This window comes from Heterodontus francisci, chromosome 49, assembly GCF_036365525.1.
Source record: "Heterodontus francisci isolate sHetFra1 chromosome 49, sHetFra1.hap1, whole genome shotgun sequence".
Classification (NCBI taxonomy): Eukaryota; Metazoa; Chordata; class Chondrichthyes; order Heterodontiformes; family Heterodontidae; genus Heterodontus; species Heterodontus francisci.
The window spans coordinates 5,470,560-5,491,723 of record NC_090419.1 but is presented as its reverse complement, the minus strand read 5'-3'; the positions used below and the strand labels follow the sequence as shown (position 1 = coordinate 5,491,723).

The following is a 21,164-nucleotide window of genomic DNA, read 5'->3' as shown; positions in this document are numbered from 1 at the left end:
CTGTATCACTAAATAAAAAATACATTTCCAACTTCTGTAGCATTTTGCTACTATCCTGGAGCGTGGGCTCTGTCTCTCCTTATTGTCTGGGTTAAACAATTCGAGCATTTGTTCAGTTACTTCCAGTCTCTTTTCCATTCTCTCTCTTACAGTTAATTTACTGGCGATTGTGATCCTGGCCCGGGGAAAGTGCGGCCTCTCTACCTGCACCACTCGCTACCTGGTGGCCATGGCAATGGCGGATCTACTGGTCATTATCACTGAGGTCATACTGTTCAGGATCAACTATTATTATTTCCCTGAAGTTTTAATTTACATCACGCCTGTGTGTAGTGTTATCATTGTCCTGATTCATGCAGCCACAGATTGTTCTGTCTGGTTCACCGTCACTTTCACCTTTGATCGATTTGTGGCCATTTGTTGCCAGAAGCTGAAAACAAAATATTGCACTGAGAAAACTGCAGTTGTTGTTCTAGCAACAACCGGCATTCTGCTCTGCTTAAAAAACGTCCCATTTTACTTTGCATATGAACCTGCAGAGATCATCGGCAAAGTACCATGGTTCTCGAAAGCCAAGCTATTATACTGATCCCGGATGGTTGGGGTTTGAATGGTTTGATAAGTTTTTAAACCCATTGCTCCCAATCGCTTTAATTCTGTTGCTCAATGCTTTAACTGTCAGACACATTTTGGTGGCCAGTCGAGTTCGCAAGGGACTGAAGGGTCATAGAAAGGGAGAGAATTGCAGTGACCCAGAGATGGAGAGCAGAAGGAAGTCTGTGATTTTACTCTTCACCATATCTGGCAGCTTCATACTTCTGTGGTTGGTATTTGTTATAGAATTCTTATATTATACCATATCAGGAACGGATCACAGGGATTACAGTGATTCGGAATATATATTTCGACAAGTCGGATTGATGATGATGAATTTAAGTTGCTGCACAAACACATTTATTTATGGGGCGACTCAGTCCAAGTTCAGAGAGCAGGTCAAGAGTGCGGTGAAATATCCGGTTAGATCAATTATTCAATTAACCGATAAACAAAAATGACTGCATTCCAGAAGCAAGTCCCAGTGTTTGCAGCCCATGAATCTAATATTCATCCCTGATGTGCAAGAGGTAACCGACAGCTGGATGATCTGAAATACCTTGGCAGCCGGGGGCAGGTGGGGTGGGTCGGTGGGGTGTGATCACACACGCCACCTGCATCGGAGCAGTGGACAAGAGGTGACCCACAGCCAGATGACCAGAAATACAATAGCGGGGGCAAGGGCGTCACACATGTCTAAAGGCTGTATCGCAGAGGCAATGAGGGGACCTTTGGAGGAGCGGAGAGAAAGGGGACAGGAGGAGAGTCAGAGCGTCCCGACGTGGAATCAGCAGCTACTGTCTCTCCAGCACCCCAACTGGGTCAATGGCTGAAAACAAAAGTTATTCTTACAAAATCAAAATGCTGCAGATGCTGGAAATCTACAATTGCCAGTTGATTTTTATTACTTGTTTTAATTTTCGAAAGATATTATTTAGTCCATCTCCCTTAAATTCCCACAACTTGGTCACTGCCAACTCTGTCTCTCTGTCTCTCTCTCTCACTGAGTAAGATGGTGGTCGTTTGTGGTTCGCAAGCCACATGAATTAGAAGAACACAGAGGTCTCAGTGGGTTGTAGGGGCTGTTGGTGTTTACAGATATAGGGTGGGTGCTGGGGCTGAAGGAGGTTACAGAGATAGAGAGGGCAGTCTGTGCTGGAGTAGATTAGAGATAAGAAGGATTGTAGGAGCTGGAGGAGGTTACATGGGTATGAATAACTGTAGGGTCTGCAGGATGTTACATATATATGAAGGGTTGTACAGGCTGCAGGAGTTTACAGAGATGTGGAGGTTGTGGAGGCTGGAGGAGGTTTCATAGATAGGGAGGGTTGTAGGAGCTGCAGGAGGTTACAGTGATATGGAGAGTTGAAGGGAAAGAGGTTACAGTGATATGTACGGTTGTAGTGGCTTCATCGAGTTACGTAGACTATCATGATCCTGTCTTTTCTTTCCCTGGGAAACATGTGGTGTGTCTTTAAGACAGTCAAGGAAAAATACTGCTTTAAGAACAAGCAGGACTCAGGAGTTACCAAAGAGGTGCATTCTCGTGACCTTGGAGACAGCCGCTCGGACTGAGCATCGAGAGACACATTTGTTACAATTTAATTTTGAACTGTCTTATCGTGCAAACAGACTATTCGAACAGAGGAAACAGACACTCATCTATGTGTTAGCACCTGAAAAAATATCAGCCCATTTTAAATTGAAGGAAGAGAATTTAGCCTGTTTATTTATCATTATCTTTCAAAATTTAAAAAAATCAGGCGTAAACATATATCTCTGATAATTTAAACAGAAGGAAGTGAAGCTAGACTTTTATGACTCAAAAACTCTAAAACTAGATTAATTCTATTGAAAGTGGTTATGAGTTGTTGACCTACTGTGGTCATGGCTGGAGAAGGAAAACATCACTTACTGCTGGAATTAGAGGACGGACTGTTCTACTGTTGAAGAATCTATTTTGTCCCCATCCGACGTCTGTGAGGACTTCAAGGAACATTGGACAGCAAAGTTATCTATTTAAAATTTTTATATCTTAGTAATGTTTAAGAATTTTTTTTTTCTTATTGAACTCTTATTTTGTTGATTTAAAGGCACTTGCTTTGGTTAGCTTCATTGGGGGGTGAACAGATGGTACAATTTGGTAGGGTCTTTCTTTAATTTGGAAGCATTAAAATGATATGTTAGGCGATCTGTGGAGGGACGGGACTGAATTTACAGTGCGTTTCTCCCAACACAATCAGAATCATATATTTAGACAGGGGCACTTGTACCGGAACCATTGGTCGTAACAATATATAAAGGGTGAAAGAGGCTGGAGGATGTTACAGAGATATTGATAGCTGTAGGGGCTGCAGGGGGTTTACATAGATAGGGAGGTTTGTAGGACCTGGAGCTGGTTACATATATATGGAGTGTTACACGGGCTGGAGGAGGTTACAGAGATATGGAAAGTTGTAGCGGCTGCAGGACGGTTACATAAATAGGGAGGGTTGTAAGGTCTGCAGGAGGCTACCTATATATGGAGGGCTATAGGGACTGGATGGGTTTAGAGAGATATAGAGTGGTGTATGAGCTGGAGGAGGTCCCGTAGAGTCGGAGGGTTGCAGGAGTTGGAGGAGTTTGCAGTGGTACAGAGGTTTGTCTGGGCTGCAGTGGGTTACATAGATAGAGAGGGTTGTAGGATATGGAGGGGGTTACAGAGATATGAAGGGTTATAGGTGTTGCAGTTGGTTACATAGATAGGGATAGTTGTACGTACTGCAGGAGGTTCCAAATATATAGAGGGTTATAGGGGCTCATAGAGTCATAGAGTCATCGAGTTACACAGCACAGAAACAGGCCCTTCGGCCCACACTGTGCCGGCCATCAAGCACCTAACTATTCTAGCCCCATTTTCGAGCATTTGGCCCGCAGCCTTGTACGCTATGCAGTTTCAAGTGCTGATCTAAATACTTCTTAAATATTGTGAGGGTTCCTGCCTCTACCACCACTTCAGGCAGTGTCTTCCAGATTCTAACCATCCTCTGAGTGAAAAAAATATTTCCTCAAATCCCCTCTAAGCCTCCTTCCACTTACCTTAAATGTATGCCCCCTGGTTATTGACTCCTCCGCTAAGAAAAAAGTATCTTCCAATTTAACCTATCAATGCCCCTCATAATTTTGTATACCTCAACCATGTCCACCCTGATCATTCTCTGTTCTAAGGAAAACAACACTAGCCTTTTCAGTCTCTCTTCATAGATGAAATGCTCCAGCTGAGGCAACATCCTGGTGAATCTCCTCTGCATCCTTTCCAGTTCAATCACATCCTTCCTATAATGTGGTGCCCAGAACTGTACACAGTAATCCAACTGTGGCCTAACTAGCGTTTTATATAGCTCCATCATAACCTCCCTGCTCTTATATTCTATGCCTCGGATAATGAAGGCAAGTATCCTATATGCCTTCATAACCACCGTATCTACCTGTGCTGCTGCCTTCAGTGATCTATGGACAAGTATACCAACGTCCCTCCGACCTTCTGTACTTCCTAGGGTCCTACCATCCATTGTATATTCCCTTGCCTCGTTAGTCATCACCAAATGCATCACCTCACACTTCTCAGAATTAAATTCCATTTGCCACAGCTCCGCCCATTTTACCAGCCCATCTATATCGTCATGTAATCTTTCCCCCTCATTATTTACAGCACCAACCATTTTCGTGTCATCTGCGAGCTTACTTATCCTACCTCTTATATTCACGTCTAAATCATTAATGTACACTACAAACAGCAAGGGTCCCAGCACCGATCCCTGTGGTACACCACTGGTCACAGGCTTCCACTTGCAAAAACAACCCTCGACCATTACCCTCTGTTTCCTGCCACCAAGTCAAATTGCCCTGGATCCCATGTGCTCTTACCTTCTTCACCAATCTCCCATGCGGGACCTTATAAAAAGCCTCCCTGAAGTCCATGTAGACTACATCAACTGCTTTACCCTCATCTACACATGTAGTCACCTCCAGAAAAAATTAAATCACGTTAGTTAGACTCTATCTCCCCTGACAAAGCCGTGCTAACTATTCCTAATTATTCCCTGCCTCTCCAAATCGAGATTAAGCCTGTCCCTCAGAATATTTTCCAAGTATTTTCCCAACCACTAATGTTAGACTCACCAGCCTGTAATTACCTGCTTTATCCCTGCTTTATCCCAGCTACCCTTCTTGAATACTGATACCGCATTCGCTGTCCTCCAGGTCTCTGACACCTCTCCTGTGGCCAGAGAGGATCTGAAAATTTGTGTTACAGCCCCTGTTATCACATCCCTTGCCTCACATAACAGCCTGGGATACGTCTCATCTTGGCCTTGGGATTTAACCACTTTTAAGCCCGCTAAAAAATCTAAAACGTTTTCCCTTTCAATGTCTGGTCGCCACATTACCAAAAGGATGTGGATGCTTTGGAGAGGGTGCAGAGGAGGTTCACCAGGATGTTGCCTGGTATGGAGGGCGCTAGCTATGAAGTGAGGTTGAGTAGATTTGGATCATTTTCAGTAGAAAGACGGAGGTTGAGGGGGGACCTGATTGAGGTGTACAAAATCATGAGACACCTATTCCTGCTGGGGGACTTTAATGCCAGGGTTGGTGCCGACCATGACTCATGGCCCTCCGGCCTTGGGCGCTATGGCGTTGGAAGGATGAATGAGAATGGGCAGAGACTGCTTGAGTTGTGTACCTATCATAACCTCTTCATCACCAACTCGTTCTTTCACACTAAACCCTGTCACCAGGTTTCATGGAGGCACCCAAGATCGCGTCGTTGGCACCAGCTAGACCTCATTGTCACAAGGCGAGCCTTAAACAGTGTTCAAATCACACGCAGCTTCCACAGTGCGGACTGTCACACCGACCACTCCCTGGTGTGCAGCAAGGTTAGACTCAGACCAAAGAAGTTGCATCATTCCAAGCAGAAGGGCCATCCGCGCATCAACACGAGCAGAATTTCTCACCCACAGCTGTTACAAAAATTTCTAAATTCACTTGTAACAGCCCTTCAAAACACTCCCACAGGGGATGCTGAGACCAAGTGGGCCCACATCAGAGACGCCATCTATGAGTCAGCTTTGACCACCTACAGCAAAAGTGCAAAGAGAAAAGCAGACTGGTTTCAATCTCATAATGAAGAGCTGGAACCTGTCATAGCCGCTAAGCGCATTGCACTGTTGAACTACAAGAAAGCCCCCAGCGATTTAACATCCGCAGCACTTAAAGCAGCCAGAAGTACTGCACAAAGAACAGCTAGGCGTTGCGCAAACGACTACTGGCAACACCTATGCAGTCATATTCAGCTGGCCTCAGACACTGGAAACATCAGAGGAATGTATGATGGCATGAAGAGAGCTCTTGGGCCAACCATCAAGAAGATCGCCCCCCTCAAATCTAAATCGGGGACATAATCACTGACCAACGCAAACAGACGGACTGCTGGGTTGAGCACTACCTAGAACTGTACTCCAGGGAGAATGCTGTCACTGAGACTGCCCTCAATGCAGCCCAGCCACTACCAGTCATGGATGAGCTGGACAAACAGCCAACCGAATCGGAACTCAGTGCTGCCATTGATTCTCTAGCCAGCGGAAAATCCCCTGGGAAGAACAGCATTACCCCTGAAATAATCAAGAGTGCCAAGCCTGCTATACTCACAGCACTACATGAACTGCTATGCCTGTGCTGGGACGAGGGAGCAGTACCCCAGGACATGCGCGATGCCAATATCATCACCCTCTATAAAAACAGAGGTGACCGCGGTGACTGCAACAACTACCGTGGAATCTCCCTGCTCAGCATAGTGGGGAAAGTCTTTGCTCGAGTCGCTCTGAACAGGCTCCAGAAGCTGGCCGAGCGCGTCTACCCTGAGGCACAGTGTGGCTTTCGTGCAGAGAGATCGACCATTGACATGCTGTTCTCCCTTCGTCAGATACAGGAGAAATGCCGTGAACAACAGATGCCCCTCTACATTGCTTTCATCGATCTCACCAAAGCCTTTTACCTCGTCAGCAGACGTGGTCTCTTCAGACTACTGGAAAAGATCGGATGTCCACCAAAGCTACTAAGTATCATCACCTCATTCCATGACAATATGAAAGGCACAATTCAACATGGTGGCTCCTCATCAGAGCCCTTTCCTATCCTGAGTGGTGTGAAACAGGGCTGTGTTCTCACACCCACACTTTTTGGGATTTTCTTCTCCCTGCTGCTTTCACATGCATTCAAATCCTCTGAAGAAGGAATTTTCCTCCACACAAGATCAGGGGGCAGGTTGTTCAACCTTGCCCGTCTAAGAGCGAAGTCCAAAGTACGGAAAGTCCTCATCAGAGAACTCCTCTTTGCTGACGATGCTGCTTTAACATCTCACACTGAAGAGTGCCTGCAGAGTCTCATCGACAGGTTTGCGGCTGCCTGCAATGAATTTGGCCTAACCATCAGCCTCAAGAAAACGAACATCATGGGGCAGGACGTCAGAAATGCTCCATCCATCAATATTGGCGACCATGCTCTGGAAGTGGTTCAAGAGTTCACCTACCTAGGCTCAACTATCACCAGTAACCTGTCTCTGGATGCAGAAATCAACAAGCGCATGGGTAAGGCTTCCACTGCTATGTCCAGACTGGCCAAGAGAGTGTGGGAAAATGGCGCACTGACACGGAACACAAAAGTCTGAGTGTATCAGGCCTGTGTCCTCAGTACCTTGCTCTACGGCAGCGAGGCCTGGACAACGTATGCCAGCCAAGAGCGACGTCTCAATTCATTCCATCTTCGCTGCCTCCGGAGAATACTTGGCATCAGGTGGCAGGACTATATCTCCAACACAGAAGTCCTTGAAGCGGCCAACGCCCCCAGCTTATTCACACTACTGAGTCAGCGGCGCTTGAGATGGCTTGGCCATGTGAGCCGCATGGAAGATGGCAGGAACCCCAAAGACTTGTACAGCGAGCTCGCCACTGGTATCAGACCCACCGGCCGTCCATGTCTCCGCTATAAAGACGTCTGCAGACGCGACATGAAATCGTGTGACATTGATCACAAGTCGTGGGAGTCAGTTGCCAGCATCTGCCAGAGCTGGCGGACAGCCATAAAGACAGGGCTAAATTGTGGCGATTCGAAGAGACTTAGTATTTGGCAGGAAAAAAGACAGAGGCGCAAGGGGAGAGCCAACTGTGCAACAGCCCCGACAAACAAATTTCTCTGCAGCACCTGTGGAAGAGCCTGTCACTCCAGAATTGGCCTTTATAGCCACTCCAGGCGCTGCTTCACAAACCACTGACCACCTCCAGGCGCGTATCCATTGTCTCTCGAGATAAGGAGGCCCAAAAGAAGACCTCTATTTATTAATCTTCGGATCCAGTCGGCATTTTTGATCAGCACTCTCAACCCATCCCACTACTTGCAAAGTCTTGTGAACAAAGCTCCCCCTTTTCAGATTTACTGAGAGTACCAGTACTGTGGGAATGCTGCACTGTCCGATGATCAGTACTGAGGGAATGTGCTGTCGGAAGTCAGTATTCAGTGAATGTGGCACTGCTGGAGGGTCAGTACTGAGGGAGTGCCACATTAAGGGAGACTAGCACTGATGGAGGTGCAACAAGCAAGTGATGCTGTGTCAGAAGGGAACGAATGTGGGAGCACTGCGTTGTCAGACTGTAAGTACTGAAGAAACGCTGCACTGTCTGAAGCTTAGTACAAAGGGAGTGCTGCACGGTCAGAGTCAGTATTGATGGAGTGCTGCCGTGTCGGAGGGGAGGTAATGAGGGAGTGCAGCAGTGTTAAGATGCTGTTTAGGATGAGACCTTATAATGATATCCCTTTTCCCCTCTCAGTTGTATGCAAACAAATCCACGCCCATCTCCCTACCAAGCAGCCCTCTGTTGCGTTAAAGCTCTCATCTTTTTATTTTGAGACACAGCACTGAAACAGGCCCTTCGGCCTACCGAGTCTGTGCTGACCAACAACCACCCATTTATACTAATCCTACAGTAATTCAATATTCCCTGCGACCTACCTACACTTGGGGCAATTTACAATGGCCAATTAACCTATCACCTGCAAGTCTTTTGGCTGTGGGAGGAAACCGGAGCACCCAGCGAAAACCCACACGATCACAGGGAGAACTTGCAAACTCCGCACAGGCAGTACCCAGAATTGAACCCGCGTCCCTGGAGCTGTGATGGTAACCACTGCGGCACTGTGGCGCCCCAACTATGCCCCAACTTCCTTCTTTCCCGTGAAACGTCCATGAAAAGACAGAATCGGCTCGAGGTAATGAATGACCTCCTCCTGTTCCTGCATAATACACTCAAGGGTGTATTGTCTCGTCCTGTTTCTGTGCAAAAGCCTCGAGAGGACTGAATGGCTTCCTCTTATTTCCTGTGTAACAGGCTTGAGAGGGTGCACGGTCTCCTCCTGTTCCGATGGAATCGGCTTGAGGGGCTGATTGGAACCCTGCTGTTTCTGTGCTTGCTATGATATTCTGTGGCAGTGAACTTTCCTCTCTGGTTAACCCTCTGCCTGACCTTTGTCTCCTCCTACATCTCCTCTCCCCAGGAATAGTTGAAGGCAGCTGCCAATGAGATGGTGAAGGACTCCCCGAAATTTTAGCCATAGCAGTCAGACTTCTCCCCATTTTTACAGTGAGGAAGGTCCAGATGGATGATGGCTGCTACCTGCCCTTCACCACCCGAACCACAATTGAGTGAAGGACAGCATTGAAACAACATGCGATCTAGAGGTGTGACAGATGGTGTTTGAAAGAACAACCTTGCTGCTCAGAGAATACAACATCAAACTTTCATTAGTTATATGATGTGATGAGAATTTTCCAGTCTTTGAGGTTTGCCAATACAATCTCCAAAATAATTATATTCTATCACAACACAGACTGACCTTGACGTCGTAATCTGTTTGTTCAATTTAAAAACAAACGGTTTGAACAAACTGGCAACATCAATAATCCATGGAGATCCCACAGACTATAAATAACAGGCTCTGCGAAAGTATTGCCTGACAGTTTAATACAGAGCGATTACCTGTAGCAAGAAGGAACAGATCACTTCACAAAGAAAATGATTAAAACATTTTATAGTATCTTGAAAATATATTACTTGATCCTTGGCATCATTGGTGTTCCTGGTAAGTTGTAAATCTGAGTGTGAGCTGGCCTATGATTTTACTCTTTGTCAGATAATATTACATACTGATCTAGTGGTCACCGATATACAGACATCTGATATGCAATATAAGTTTCTTCTGTCAAATATCCGAAATTATCCCTCTAGTTTTATTTCATTGTCTGAGCTGACAATAAACCTCTGTTTCTAACTGACAGGCTCTCTCAGTCATCATATTATTGTATTTATGGAATATTGTGCAATGTTGACTTGGAGCTCAGTAAAAACAACTCTAAGAGTGAAGGTACTAGTGGGAGTATCACTTGGTGTAAAATCGAAATGAGTGTAGGTCACTGATTGTAGTTGAAAACAAGACCCAGTGGCCAATTCTTACTGGGAGTAACCGTCATTGTAGAATTTTACTGAGTGTGGGTTACTAACTGGAGTGGAGCACCTGATCCCAGTGCTGATGTATTACTGGGAGTAACTGTCACTGGAGAATTGTACTGAGTGTGGGTTACCAACTGGAGTGGAACACCTGACCCCAGTGATAATGTATTACTGGGAGTAACTGTCACTGTAGAATTGTACTGAGTCTGGGTTACTAACTGGAGTGGAGCACCTGATCCCAGTGATAATGTATTACTGGGAGTAACTATCACTGTAGAATTGTACTGAGTGTGGGTTACTAACTGGAGTGGAGCACCTGATCCCAGTGATAATGTATTACTGGGAGTAACTGTCACTGCAGAATTGTACTGAGTGTGCGTTACTAACTGGAGTGGAGCACCTGACCCCAGTGATAATGTATTACAGGGGGTAACTTTCAGTGTAGTAGTGTACTGAGTGTGGTCACTAACTGGAGTGGAATACCTGACCCCAGTGACCATGTATTACCGGGAGCATCTTTCAGTGTTGTTTTGTATTGAGTACAATTGTACAATCCGATTCTGTGTTGAAATCATTGTTTCCGGTGACTGATCTCTCCTTTCCTTGGAGTTGTCTGTGTGATTGACGCAAGTCATTGATAGCAATGGGGACGATTTTCGCGGATGTCTGCTAATAAGTGTATACATTGAAATGTATCAGTATTGCTCTGTCTTCCATTGAACTGCCCCAACAGAATCAGATATTAACTACTTCCTTACAGTTACACAGCAGAGAAGCATTATTAAAGCATTCTAATCCTCTGTAAAATTACGTTTCGTATTCTGATTATATTTATTGTGAACACTTAAGTATTTTTAGTGTTGATTAATGCATTGCCCCAAAACGGTTCTGAGAATCTGTATGTCAAAAGTGTTGCTTTTTACGATCGTGCTAATACACAGAATGAATATCGAAATCCAGTTATTCAAACATGCACTTTTGCAAATGACTAAGGTTCTTTCAATCAGTTCTTATGCCTGGTTTAGCGTCTCGACACATGTAAACTGTAACAATTGCTTCCCTGAGCTCAATGAGGTGTGTCCCAGTGAGGAGAGACAGCAATATCGAAGTATCTCACATATCAGATTTTCATGACAGATATCAGACCAGGGGCATTGAGTAATAATATTAGTGAACTGTTAATGATGAAACGAATAGTACACTTCTCTCTGTCTTACTATCGTCCTGGTTAAAAAAAATTGCACCTTCTCGGATAAATCAAGAGCCTTTTTGTCACATGGAGTCCAGGATTGTACATAGAACGCTAATTGTGGAATGAAAAAAACTTTCTATATGAGTTTAATATCAGTGCTCGGCTGTTACAACTTCTTTCTCAGGAAATGAACTCAAATGCTTTGTTAGTATTTTATGGCCGTGTTAACCCAGGATATGATTTCTGAATCTAAACCCCTGAACCCCTTTTCCCTTCGAAACCATTTGGACTCTTATCTTCCAAAGATTATTTGGGAAGCTTATTTTTCTGACCAAAATCCAACACCTCAGACTTAGCTGCAGTGAAAACATTTGCTATTTAAATTCCCATTGTGCAAATCTGTTAACTGTTATTAATGATGTTTTCAGTTATTTTGTTGCATTCTTCCTCTGCATTAACTGTCCTCTCAATTTGGATTTTTCTGCGGATTTTGTAATTGTGCTACTGCTTCCCGAGTTGATATCATTTCTGTAACTGTTGAATGACAGTATTCCTAGGACTGATCCTTGTGGAAACCACTTCCCAACTTCTGCCAATCTGACGAACTACCTTTAACCCATATTCCATGTTTCCTATTTTTGGAGTCAGCTTGCTCTCCATTCTGCTGCTTGTCCCATAACATAACTATTTTTGACAGTAGGCATGAGTCTGCTGTGTGGTTGCTTATCAAAGGCCTTTGGAAAATTAATGTCAATTGTATGGACTGTTTAACACTTCTCTACTCTTTCTGATATTATTCAAACACGTTTATAATAATAATAATTAATAATAATACGACACTGCTAGGTGTTTCTGGATGTTTCACTGTTAAATCTTTGAATAAGTATTCCATGATTATTCCTACGACTAACGTTATGCTTAATTGTCTATCGTTCCTTCAACAAGTTATATCTTCCGTCTTAAATACAAGAATCACATTAGCTGTCCGTCAGCTCTCAGGCACTATTCCCCACTCTGATGAACATTAATGAACAGATAATCGTGTCTCTCTTATCGCTTCCCCATCTTTCAAAGTATGTGTGGATGTAATCCATCTGAACTAGACAGTTTGCCCTTTCTTTGATAAATTTATCAAATATCTCCCCACTTTCTACCTTAAATATCATGAAGGTTTTTTCGAATGTATTCACCATTAACTGACATTAATTACTCCCCTCAGAGGTCCCTCTCCTTTCTTCAGGCACCGAATCCTAATCCACTGGGTCTTTCTGCCCCAATTGTCCCACAGTGCACGACACGTTCTTCCAGAGCTGTGCCTCAGAGGTTCTTTTACATTTCTGTACATGTCAAAGTCCAGTCAAGCCGAGCTGTCCCTCAACTCCCAATGAATGAGATCTTGCCTGGCAGACACCATGAAGCCGTTTCCGAGACATTATCCACTGACCATCTCCTGCTGGATCGTTCTGAGAGCCCTCACTTCTAATTTATTTGTGCTGTTTCATTCACTCACCATTCCCCATGTTTCTCCTTTCTTCCTCAGCAGCTCTGCTCTTGGAATGAAAATCCTCAGAGTATCCTGATCCTGACCCCTGTGCAGGGACACTATTGTATATGCTAGGCATGTGGACATGTGGTGTAAACATTGGAATATTTCACACTCAAATGTTGATGCTGTGGACGCATGTACTAAATATCCAGCCTTTGTATCGGATACATGGACTATTCTTTGCTCAGAACAGTTGTGATGAAACGTCACAGACCGGAAACGTTAATTCTGCTTCCAGCTCTACAGATTCTGCCCGACCTGCTGAGTATTTCCAGCACTTTCTGCTTATATTTCAGATTTCCAGCATCTGCAGCATTTTTCTCCGATACCGGAGCATGGTCTGTGTCTGTGCTTACTGTCTGGGTCAGACAATTCGAGCGTTTGATTGGTTACTTCCACTCACTTTCTCATTCTCTCACTGACAGTTAATTTACTGGCGATTGTGATCCTGTCCCGGGGAAAGTGCGGCCTCTCCACCTGCACCACTCGCTACCTGGTGGCCATGGCAATGGCGGATCTACTGGTCATTATCACTGCGGTCATACTGTTCAGGATCAATTTTTATTATTTCCCAGAAGTTTTAATTTACATCACGCCTGTGTGTCGTGTTATCATTGTCCTGATTCATGCAGCCACAGATTGTTCTGTCTGGTTCACCGTCACTTTCACCTTTGATCGATTTGTGGCCATTTGTTGCCAGAAGCTGAAAACAAAATATTGCGCTGAGAAAACTGCAGTTTCTGTTCTAGCAACAACCGGAATTCTGCTCTGCTTAAAAAACGTCCCTTTTTACTTTGCATATGAACCTCCAGAGATCATCGGCAAAGTACCATGGTTCTGTTATCAAAAGCCAAGCTATGATACTGATCCCGGATGGTTGGGGTTTGACTGGTTTGATAAGTTTTTAAACCCATTGCTCCCAATCGCTTTAATTCTGTTACTCAATGCTTTAACTGTCAGACACATTTTGGTGGCCAGTCGAGTTCGCAAGGGACTGAGGGGTCAAAGAAAGGGAGAGAATTGCAGTGACCCAGAGATGGAGAGCAGAAGGAAGTCTGTGATCTTACTCTTCACCATATCTGGCAGCTTCATACTTCTGTGGTTGGTGTTTGTTATCGAATACTTATATTATACCATATCAGGAACGGGTCACAGGGATTACAATGATACGGAATATATATTTCGACAAGTCGGATTGATGATACGGGATATAAGTTGCTGCACAAATACATTTATTTATGGGGTGACTCAGTCCAAGTTCAGAGAGCAGGTCAAGAGTGCGGTGAGAGGTCCGGTTAGATCAATTATTCAATTAATCAGTAAACAAAACTGACTGCAGACCAGGGGCAAGTCCCAGTGTTTGCAGCCCATGAATCTAATATTCATCCCCGATGTGCAGGAGGTGACCGACAGCTGGATGACCAGAAATACAATAGCAGGGGGGCAGGGGCGTCACACATGTCGAAAAGCAGCAGCTCAGAGGCAATGAGGTGACCTTTGGAGGAGTGGAGAGAAAGGGGACAGGAGGAGAGTCAGAGCGTCCCCCGCCGGAGAGACGTGGAATCAGCAGCTACTGTCTCTCCAGCACCCCAACTGGGTCCATCGCTGAAAACAAAAGTTACTGTTCCAAAATCAAAATGCTGCAGATGCTGGAAATCTACACTGGTCTGTTCATCACTAATATTTGCTTTCATTTCCGAGAAATACTACTTAGTCCATCTCCCTTACTTTCCCACAGCTTGGTCACTGCCAACTCTCTCTTTCACTCTCTCACTGAGTCAGATGGTGGGCTGGTGGAGGTCATTTGGGGTTTGCAAGAAGCATGAATTAGAGGATCGCAGAGGTTTTAGCGGGTTGCAGAGGCTGTTGGTGTTTACAGGTGGAGGGTGGGTGCTGGGGCTGGAGGAGGTCGCAGAGATAGGGAGGGTGGTCTGGGCTGGAGTAGGTTAGAGATAAGAAGGATTGTTGGGGCTGGAGGAGGTTACATGGACAGGGAGGGTTGTAGGAGCTGCAGGAGGTTACGGAGACTGTCATGATCCTTTTTATTCTCTCGGGGAAATATGTGGTGTGTCCTTAAGACAGCAAAGGAGCAATACTGCTTTAAGAACAAGCAGGCCTTCGGAGTTACTGAAAAAGTGCATTCGCTTGACTTTCAAACAGCCATTCATACTGAGCATCGAGAGACACGTTTGTTACAACTTAATTTTGAACTGTCTTAGAGTGCAAACAGAGTATTCTAACAGAGGAAACAGACAGACATCGACGTGTTAGCACCTGAAAGAAGAGTCTTAGCCCATTTTAGAGAGGAGGAAGAGAATTTAGTCTGTTTATTTATTATTATCTCTCAAAATTTAAAAAAAAAATCAGGCCTAAACAGATATCTCTGATAATTTAAACAGTAGGAAGGGAAGTTAAACTGTGACAATCTTTTATCCCTCAAGCACTCTAAAGCCAGATTGATTCTATTGAAAGTGGTTGTGAGTTGTTGATCTACTGTGGTTACCGCTGGAGAAGGAAAACATCACTTACTAATGGATTTCGACGACAGACTGTTTTACTGTTGAATAACCTATTTTGTCCCCATCCAACGGCTGTGAGGACTTCAAGCAACATTGGGCTGCAAATTTGCAACGACTATACTTTTTCTATTTTAAATGTTGTTTATGTCTTCGTGCTGTTTACGAATTTACATTTTCTAATTAAACTATTATTTTGTTGATTTACAGACATGGAGGTTTGCAGCAGCTGCAGGAGGTTAGGTAGATAGGTCGGGTTGTAGGAGCTGGAGGAGATAACAGAGATATGGAAGGTTGTAAGAAATGGAGCTGGTTACAGAGATGTGGCAGGATGTCCGAGCTAGACGGGTTTACATAGATAGGAATGGTTGGAGGAGTGGTCACATATAGATGGAGGGTTTTTACGGCTGGATGAAATTAGAGAGATATGGATGTTTGTATGAGCTGCAGGAGGTCCCTGAGAGTGGGAGGTTTGTAAGAGCTGGGGGACATTGCAGAGATAAGGAAGGCTGTAAGGGCTGCAGGAAGTCACATTGATGGGTGCGGGGTTTATGAGCTGGAGAAGGTTTCAGAGATATACAGAGCTGCAGGGGATGCAGGGGGATGCATAGATAGGGAGCGATGTAGGAGCTGGAAGATGTTACAGCGATTTGGACGATTGTCGGGTGCAGGGTGTTACATATATATGGAGGATTACAAAGTTTGCATGAGGTAAGAGAGATATGGAGGGTTGTATGAGTTGCAGGAGGACCCTTGAAGTAGGAGGGTTGTAGGAGCTGGAGGAGGTTGCAGTGAAAGGGGGGTGTGTCAGGGCTGCAGTGGGTTACATAGATCGAGAGGGTTATAGGAGATGGAGGGCATAACAGAGATATGGAGGGTTCTAGGGTCTATCGGTGCTGACATAGATAAGGGAGGGTTATAGGGGCTGGAGGAGGTTACAGAGATATGGATGGCTGAAGGGCGGCACAGTGGTGCAGTGCTTAGCACTGCAGCCTCACAGCTCCAGCGACCCGGGTTCAATCCTGGGTACTGCCTGTGTGGAGTTTGCAAGTTCTCCCTGTCTGCGTGGGTTTCCTCCGGGTGCTCCGGTTTCCTCCCACATGCCAAAGACTTGCAGGTTGATAGGTAAATTGGCCATTATAAATTGTCCCCAGTATAGGTAGGTGGTAGGGAAGTATAGGGATAGGTGGGGATGTGGTAGGAATATGGGATTAGTATAGGATTAGTATAAATGGGTGGTTGATGGTCGGCACAGACTCGGTGGGCCGAAGGGCCTGTTTCAGTGCTGTATCTCTAATCTAATCAAATAATCAAGGGGAAGCAGAGGGTTGCATAGATAGGGAGGGTTGCAGGAGCTGGAGGAAGTTACAGCGATATGGATGGTCATAGGGGCTGCAGGAGGTTGCACAGAAAGGGATGGTCGTAGGAGGTGGAGGGGGTTAGATCGATATGGAGGGTTATAGGGGCTGGTGGACGTTACAGAGACATGGAGGGTTGTACAGCTGCTGCACGTCCCACAGATTGCGAGAGATGCAGGAGGTTGTAGTGATATGGATGTTTGTAGGGGCTGCAGGACTTTACATATATATGGAGGGTTATAGGGTCTGGAGAATGTTAAAGAGTTATGGAGGGTTGTAGGAGATGCAGGAGGTCACTTAGATGGCTGGCACGTTGTAGGAGCTGTAGAAGGTTTCATAGATATGGAGGGCTGCAGGGAGTTACACAGATAGGGAGGATTGTAGGAGCTGGCGGATTTTACAGAGATCTGGACGCTTGTAGGGGCTGCAGGGGGTTACATACATATGAAGGATGAGAAAGGTTGGAGGAGGTTGCAGAGGTAGAGAGTGTTGTAGGAGCTGAAGGAGATTACAGAGTTATGGAGGGACCTAAGGGCTGCAGGGGCTTGCATAGATAAGGAAGTCTATAGGAGCTGGAGCAGGTTACAGTGATGTGGAGCATTGTTGGGCTGCAGGGTGTTACATAGATAGAGGGAGCTGTAGAAGCTGTCGGAGGTTACAGAGATAGGGAGAGTTGTAAGTGCTGCCGGAGGTTACATATATATGTGGACAATTATAGGGGTTGGATGACATTACAGAGATATGCAGGGTTTTATGCGCTGCAGGAGGTCCCATTGATTGTGAGGGTTGTAGGAGCAGGAGGCGGTTGCAGTAATGTGTAGGTCTGCATGGGCTGCCGTCGTTTTCATAAGTAGGGAGGGCAGTAGGAGCTGGAGGAGATAACCGAGATATGGAGGGTTTTAGTCGCTGCTGGGGTTTACATAGATAGGGAGGGTTGTAGGAGCAGGAGGAAGTTGCACAAACATGAAGGGTTCTGGAGGTTGCAGGGGGCTACATAGATAGGGAGGGTTCTAAGATTTGGATGGGTTTGAGAAATATGCAGGGTTGCAACATCTGCAGAAGGTCACAGAGATGGGCAGGGTTGTAGGATCTGGACGAGCTTGCAGTGATATGGAGGGTTGTATGGGTTCCAGAGTGTTACATAGTTATGGAAGGTTGCAGGATCAACAGCACGTTACATATATGTGGGTGGCTATAGAGGCTCTGTGAGGTTTGAGAGATTTGGAGGGTTGTATGATCTGCAGGAGTTCCCACAGATTGGGAGGCTTGTGGGTGCTGGAGGAGATGGAAGGAATATGGAGGTTTGTAGGGCTGCAGGGGGTTACATAGATAGGGAGGTTTATAGGAGCTAGAGGAGGTTACAATGATATGAAAAGTTGCAGGGCCTGCAAGGGTTTACACAGATAGGGAAGGTTGTAGTGGCTGCAGGAGGTTACATATATATGGAGGGTTATATGGGCTGGATGAGCTTAGAGAGATATGGAGAGTTGAATGAGCTGCAGGAGGTCCCTTATAGTGAGAGAGTTGGAGGAGATGGAGGAGGTTACAGAGACATGGACAGTTATGGGGCTGTAGTGTATTACATAGATAGGGAGGGTTGTAGGATCTGCTGGACGTCAAATAGATGGGCGGGGTTTCAGGAGCTGGAGAACGTTTCAGAGATATGGAGGGCCGCAGGGGCTGCAGGTGGCACATAGATTGGAGGGTTGTTGGAGCTGGAGGAGGTTACAGAGATTTGGACTGTTGTAGGAGTGCAGGCTTATACACAGATATGGAATGTTATAGGGGCTGGATGAGGTTAGATATATATGGTTGTATGAGCTGCAGGAGGTCCTTTAGAGTGGGAGGGTTGTAGGAGCTGGAGGAGGTTGCAGTGATATTGAAGTTTGGAGGGGCTGCAGAGTGCTACATAGATTGGGAGGGTTATCGCAGATGGAGAAGAGAACGGAGATGTGGAGGTTTCCAGGGATTGCTGGGGTTTGCATAAATAGGGAGGGTTGCAGGTGCTGAAGTGGCTATATAGATCGGAGGGTTGTAGGGGCAGGAGGAGATTCCATGTATATGTGGAATTATAGGGACCGGATGAGCTTAGAGAAATATGGATGGTTGTAGGGTCTGGATGAAGTTTAAACGATAGGGAGGGTTATAATGGCTGGAACAGGTTACAAGGCTATCGAAGGTTGTAGGAGCTGCAGATGTCATACAGATACTGGGGTTGTAGGAGCTGGAGAAGGCTGCAGAAATATGGAAGGTTCTAGGGGCTGCAGGGTCTAACATGGATAAGGAGGGTTGTAGGAGCTGGAGGAAGTTACAGAGAAACGGAGGGTTGCAGGGGCTGAAGGAGGTCGCATAGATGGCGGGTTGTAGTAGCTGGAGAAGGTTTCAGAGATATGGACGGCAGCAGGGGCTGCAGGGTGTTGCATAGATAGGGAGGGTTTTAGGAGCTGGAGGAAATTATAGAGTTACATAAATAGCGAGTGTTGTAGGAGCTGGAGTAGGTTACAGAGAAACGGAGGGTTGCAGGGGCTGAAGGAGGTCGCATAGATGGCGGGTTGTAGTAGCTGGAGAAGGTTTCAGAGATATGGATGGCAGCAGGGGCTGCAGGGTGTTGCATAGATAGGGAGGGTTATAGGAGCTGGAGGAAATTACAGAGATATGGATGGTTGAAGGGCCGCAGGGGTGGCATAGATAGCGAGGGTTTTAGGAAGTGGTTGAGGTCACAGTGATTTGGATGATTATAGGGGTTCAGGGGTTTACATATATATGGACGATTATAGAGGCTAGTTGCGGTTACAGAGATGTGGAGGCTCTTATGAGCTACAGGAAATCCCTTAAAGTAGGAGGGTTTTATAAGCGGGAGAAGGTTGCCGTGATATGAAACATTGTTGGGGCTGCAGAGGGTTACAGGAGATGGAGGAGATAAGAGAGAAATGGAGGGTTCCAGAGGTTGCAGGGCTTACATAAACAGCGAGGGTTGTAGGAGCTGGAGTAGGTTACAGAGATAAGGAGGGCTGTAGGGGCTGCTGGAGTGCATAGATAGGGAGGGTTGTAGATCTGGAGAGGTTACATGTGTATGGAGTGTTATAGGGGCTGGATGAGATTAGAGATATCTGGAGGTTTGTATGGACTGGAGGAAGTTAAAGAGATAGGGAGGGTTATAGGGTTGGAGGAGGTTCCAGGGTTATGGAGTGTTGTAGGAGCTGCAGGTGGTCACAATGTTTGTGGGGAGGGATGGTGCGGTGCTCTCAAAGCTGGAGAGGTTTGCCTTGTTACGGAGGGCTGCAGGGGTTGCCGAGGGTTACATAGATGGGGAGGTTTATAGGAGCTGGAGGGCATGACAGAGATATGGAGGATTGTCGGGGCTGCAGGGGGTTCCAAAGATTGGGAGGGTTGCAGGAGCTGGAGGGCCTTACAGAGATACGGAGGATTGTAGGGGCTGCAGGGGGTTACATAGTTAGGGATGTTTGTAGAATCTGGAGGTGGTTATAGAGATAAGGAGGGTTGTAGGAGCTGGACGACGTTCCAGCGATACAAAGGATTGTAGGGGCTGCAGGGGGGTCCAAAGATAGGGTGAGTTGTGGGAGCGGGAGAAGGGTACAGAGATATGGATGATCGTGGGGGCTGCAGGAGGTTGAATAGCTAGGGATGTTCGTAGGAGCTGGAGGTGGTTAGATCTAAATGGAGGGTTATTGGGGCTGGTGGATGTTATAGATACACGGAGTGTTGTACAGCTGCAGGAGGTCCCGTAGATTGGGAGTGCTGCAGGAGATGGAGGAGGTTGTATTGATATGGAGGTTTGTAGGGGCTGCAGGGGTTTAGATATATATGGATGGTTATCGGGTCTTGAGAAGGCTGAAGAGTTATGGAGGGGCTTTGGAGCTGCAGTAGGTCACAGGGATTGGGGCGGGTTGTAGGAGCTGGAGAAGGTTGCATAGATATAGAGGGTTGCAGGGGCTGTGGGGATTTACATAGATAGGGAATGTTGTCGGAGCTGCAAGAGGTTACAGAGATATGGACGCTTGTAAGGCTGCAGGGGGTTACATATATTTGGAGGATTATAAAGGCTGGAGGAGGTTACAGATGTAGAGAGGGTTGTAGGAGCTGGAGGAGGATGCAGAGATATGGAGGATTGTAAGGGCTTCAGGAGTTTACATAGATAGGGTGTGTCGTGGGAGTTGGTGGAGTTTGCTGTGATTTGGAGGGTCCTGCGGGCTGCACGTGGATACATTCATCGGGATGGTTATAGGTGTTTACATTTAAATGGGGTTTTATAGGGACTGGAGGATGTTACAGAGATATGGAGGGTGGCAGAATCTGCGGGAGGTCCCATAGATTGGGAGAGTTGTAGGAGCTGGAGGAGGTTGCATATATATGAAGAGTTGTAGAGGCCAGATGAGATTACGGAGATATACAGGGTTA

At 45.9% G+C, this 21,164-nt stretch overlaps 1 protein-coding gene across 1 annotated transcript; it reads left to right on the top strand.

Annotated features, from left to right (window-relative positions):
- Positions 1-229: 229 nt before the first annotated feature.
- Positions 230-8,513, top strand: LOC137358354 (probable G-protein coupled receptor 142). The gene is made up of 3 exons (XM_068024296.1): positions 230-576; positions 683-1,016; positions 8,457-8,513. Exons 1-3 carry the CDS (start codon positions 230-232, stop codon positions 8,511-8,513), a joined length of 738 nt encoding a protein of 245 aa, XP_067880397.1.
- The last annotated feature ends 12,651 nt before the right edge of the window (positions 8,514-21,164 follow it).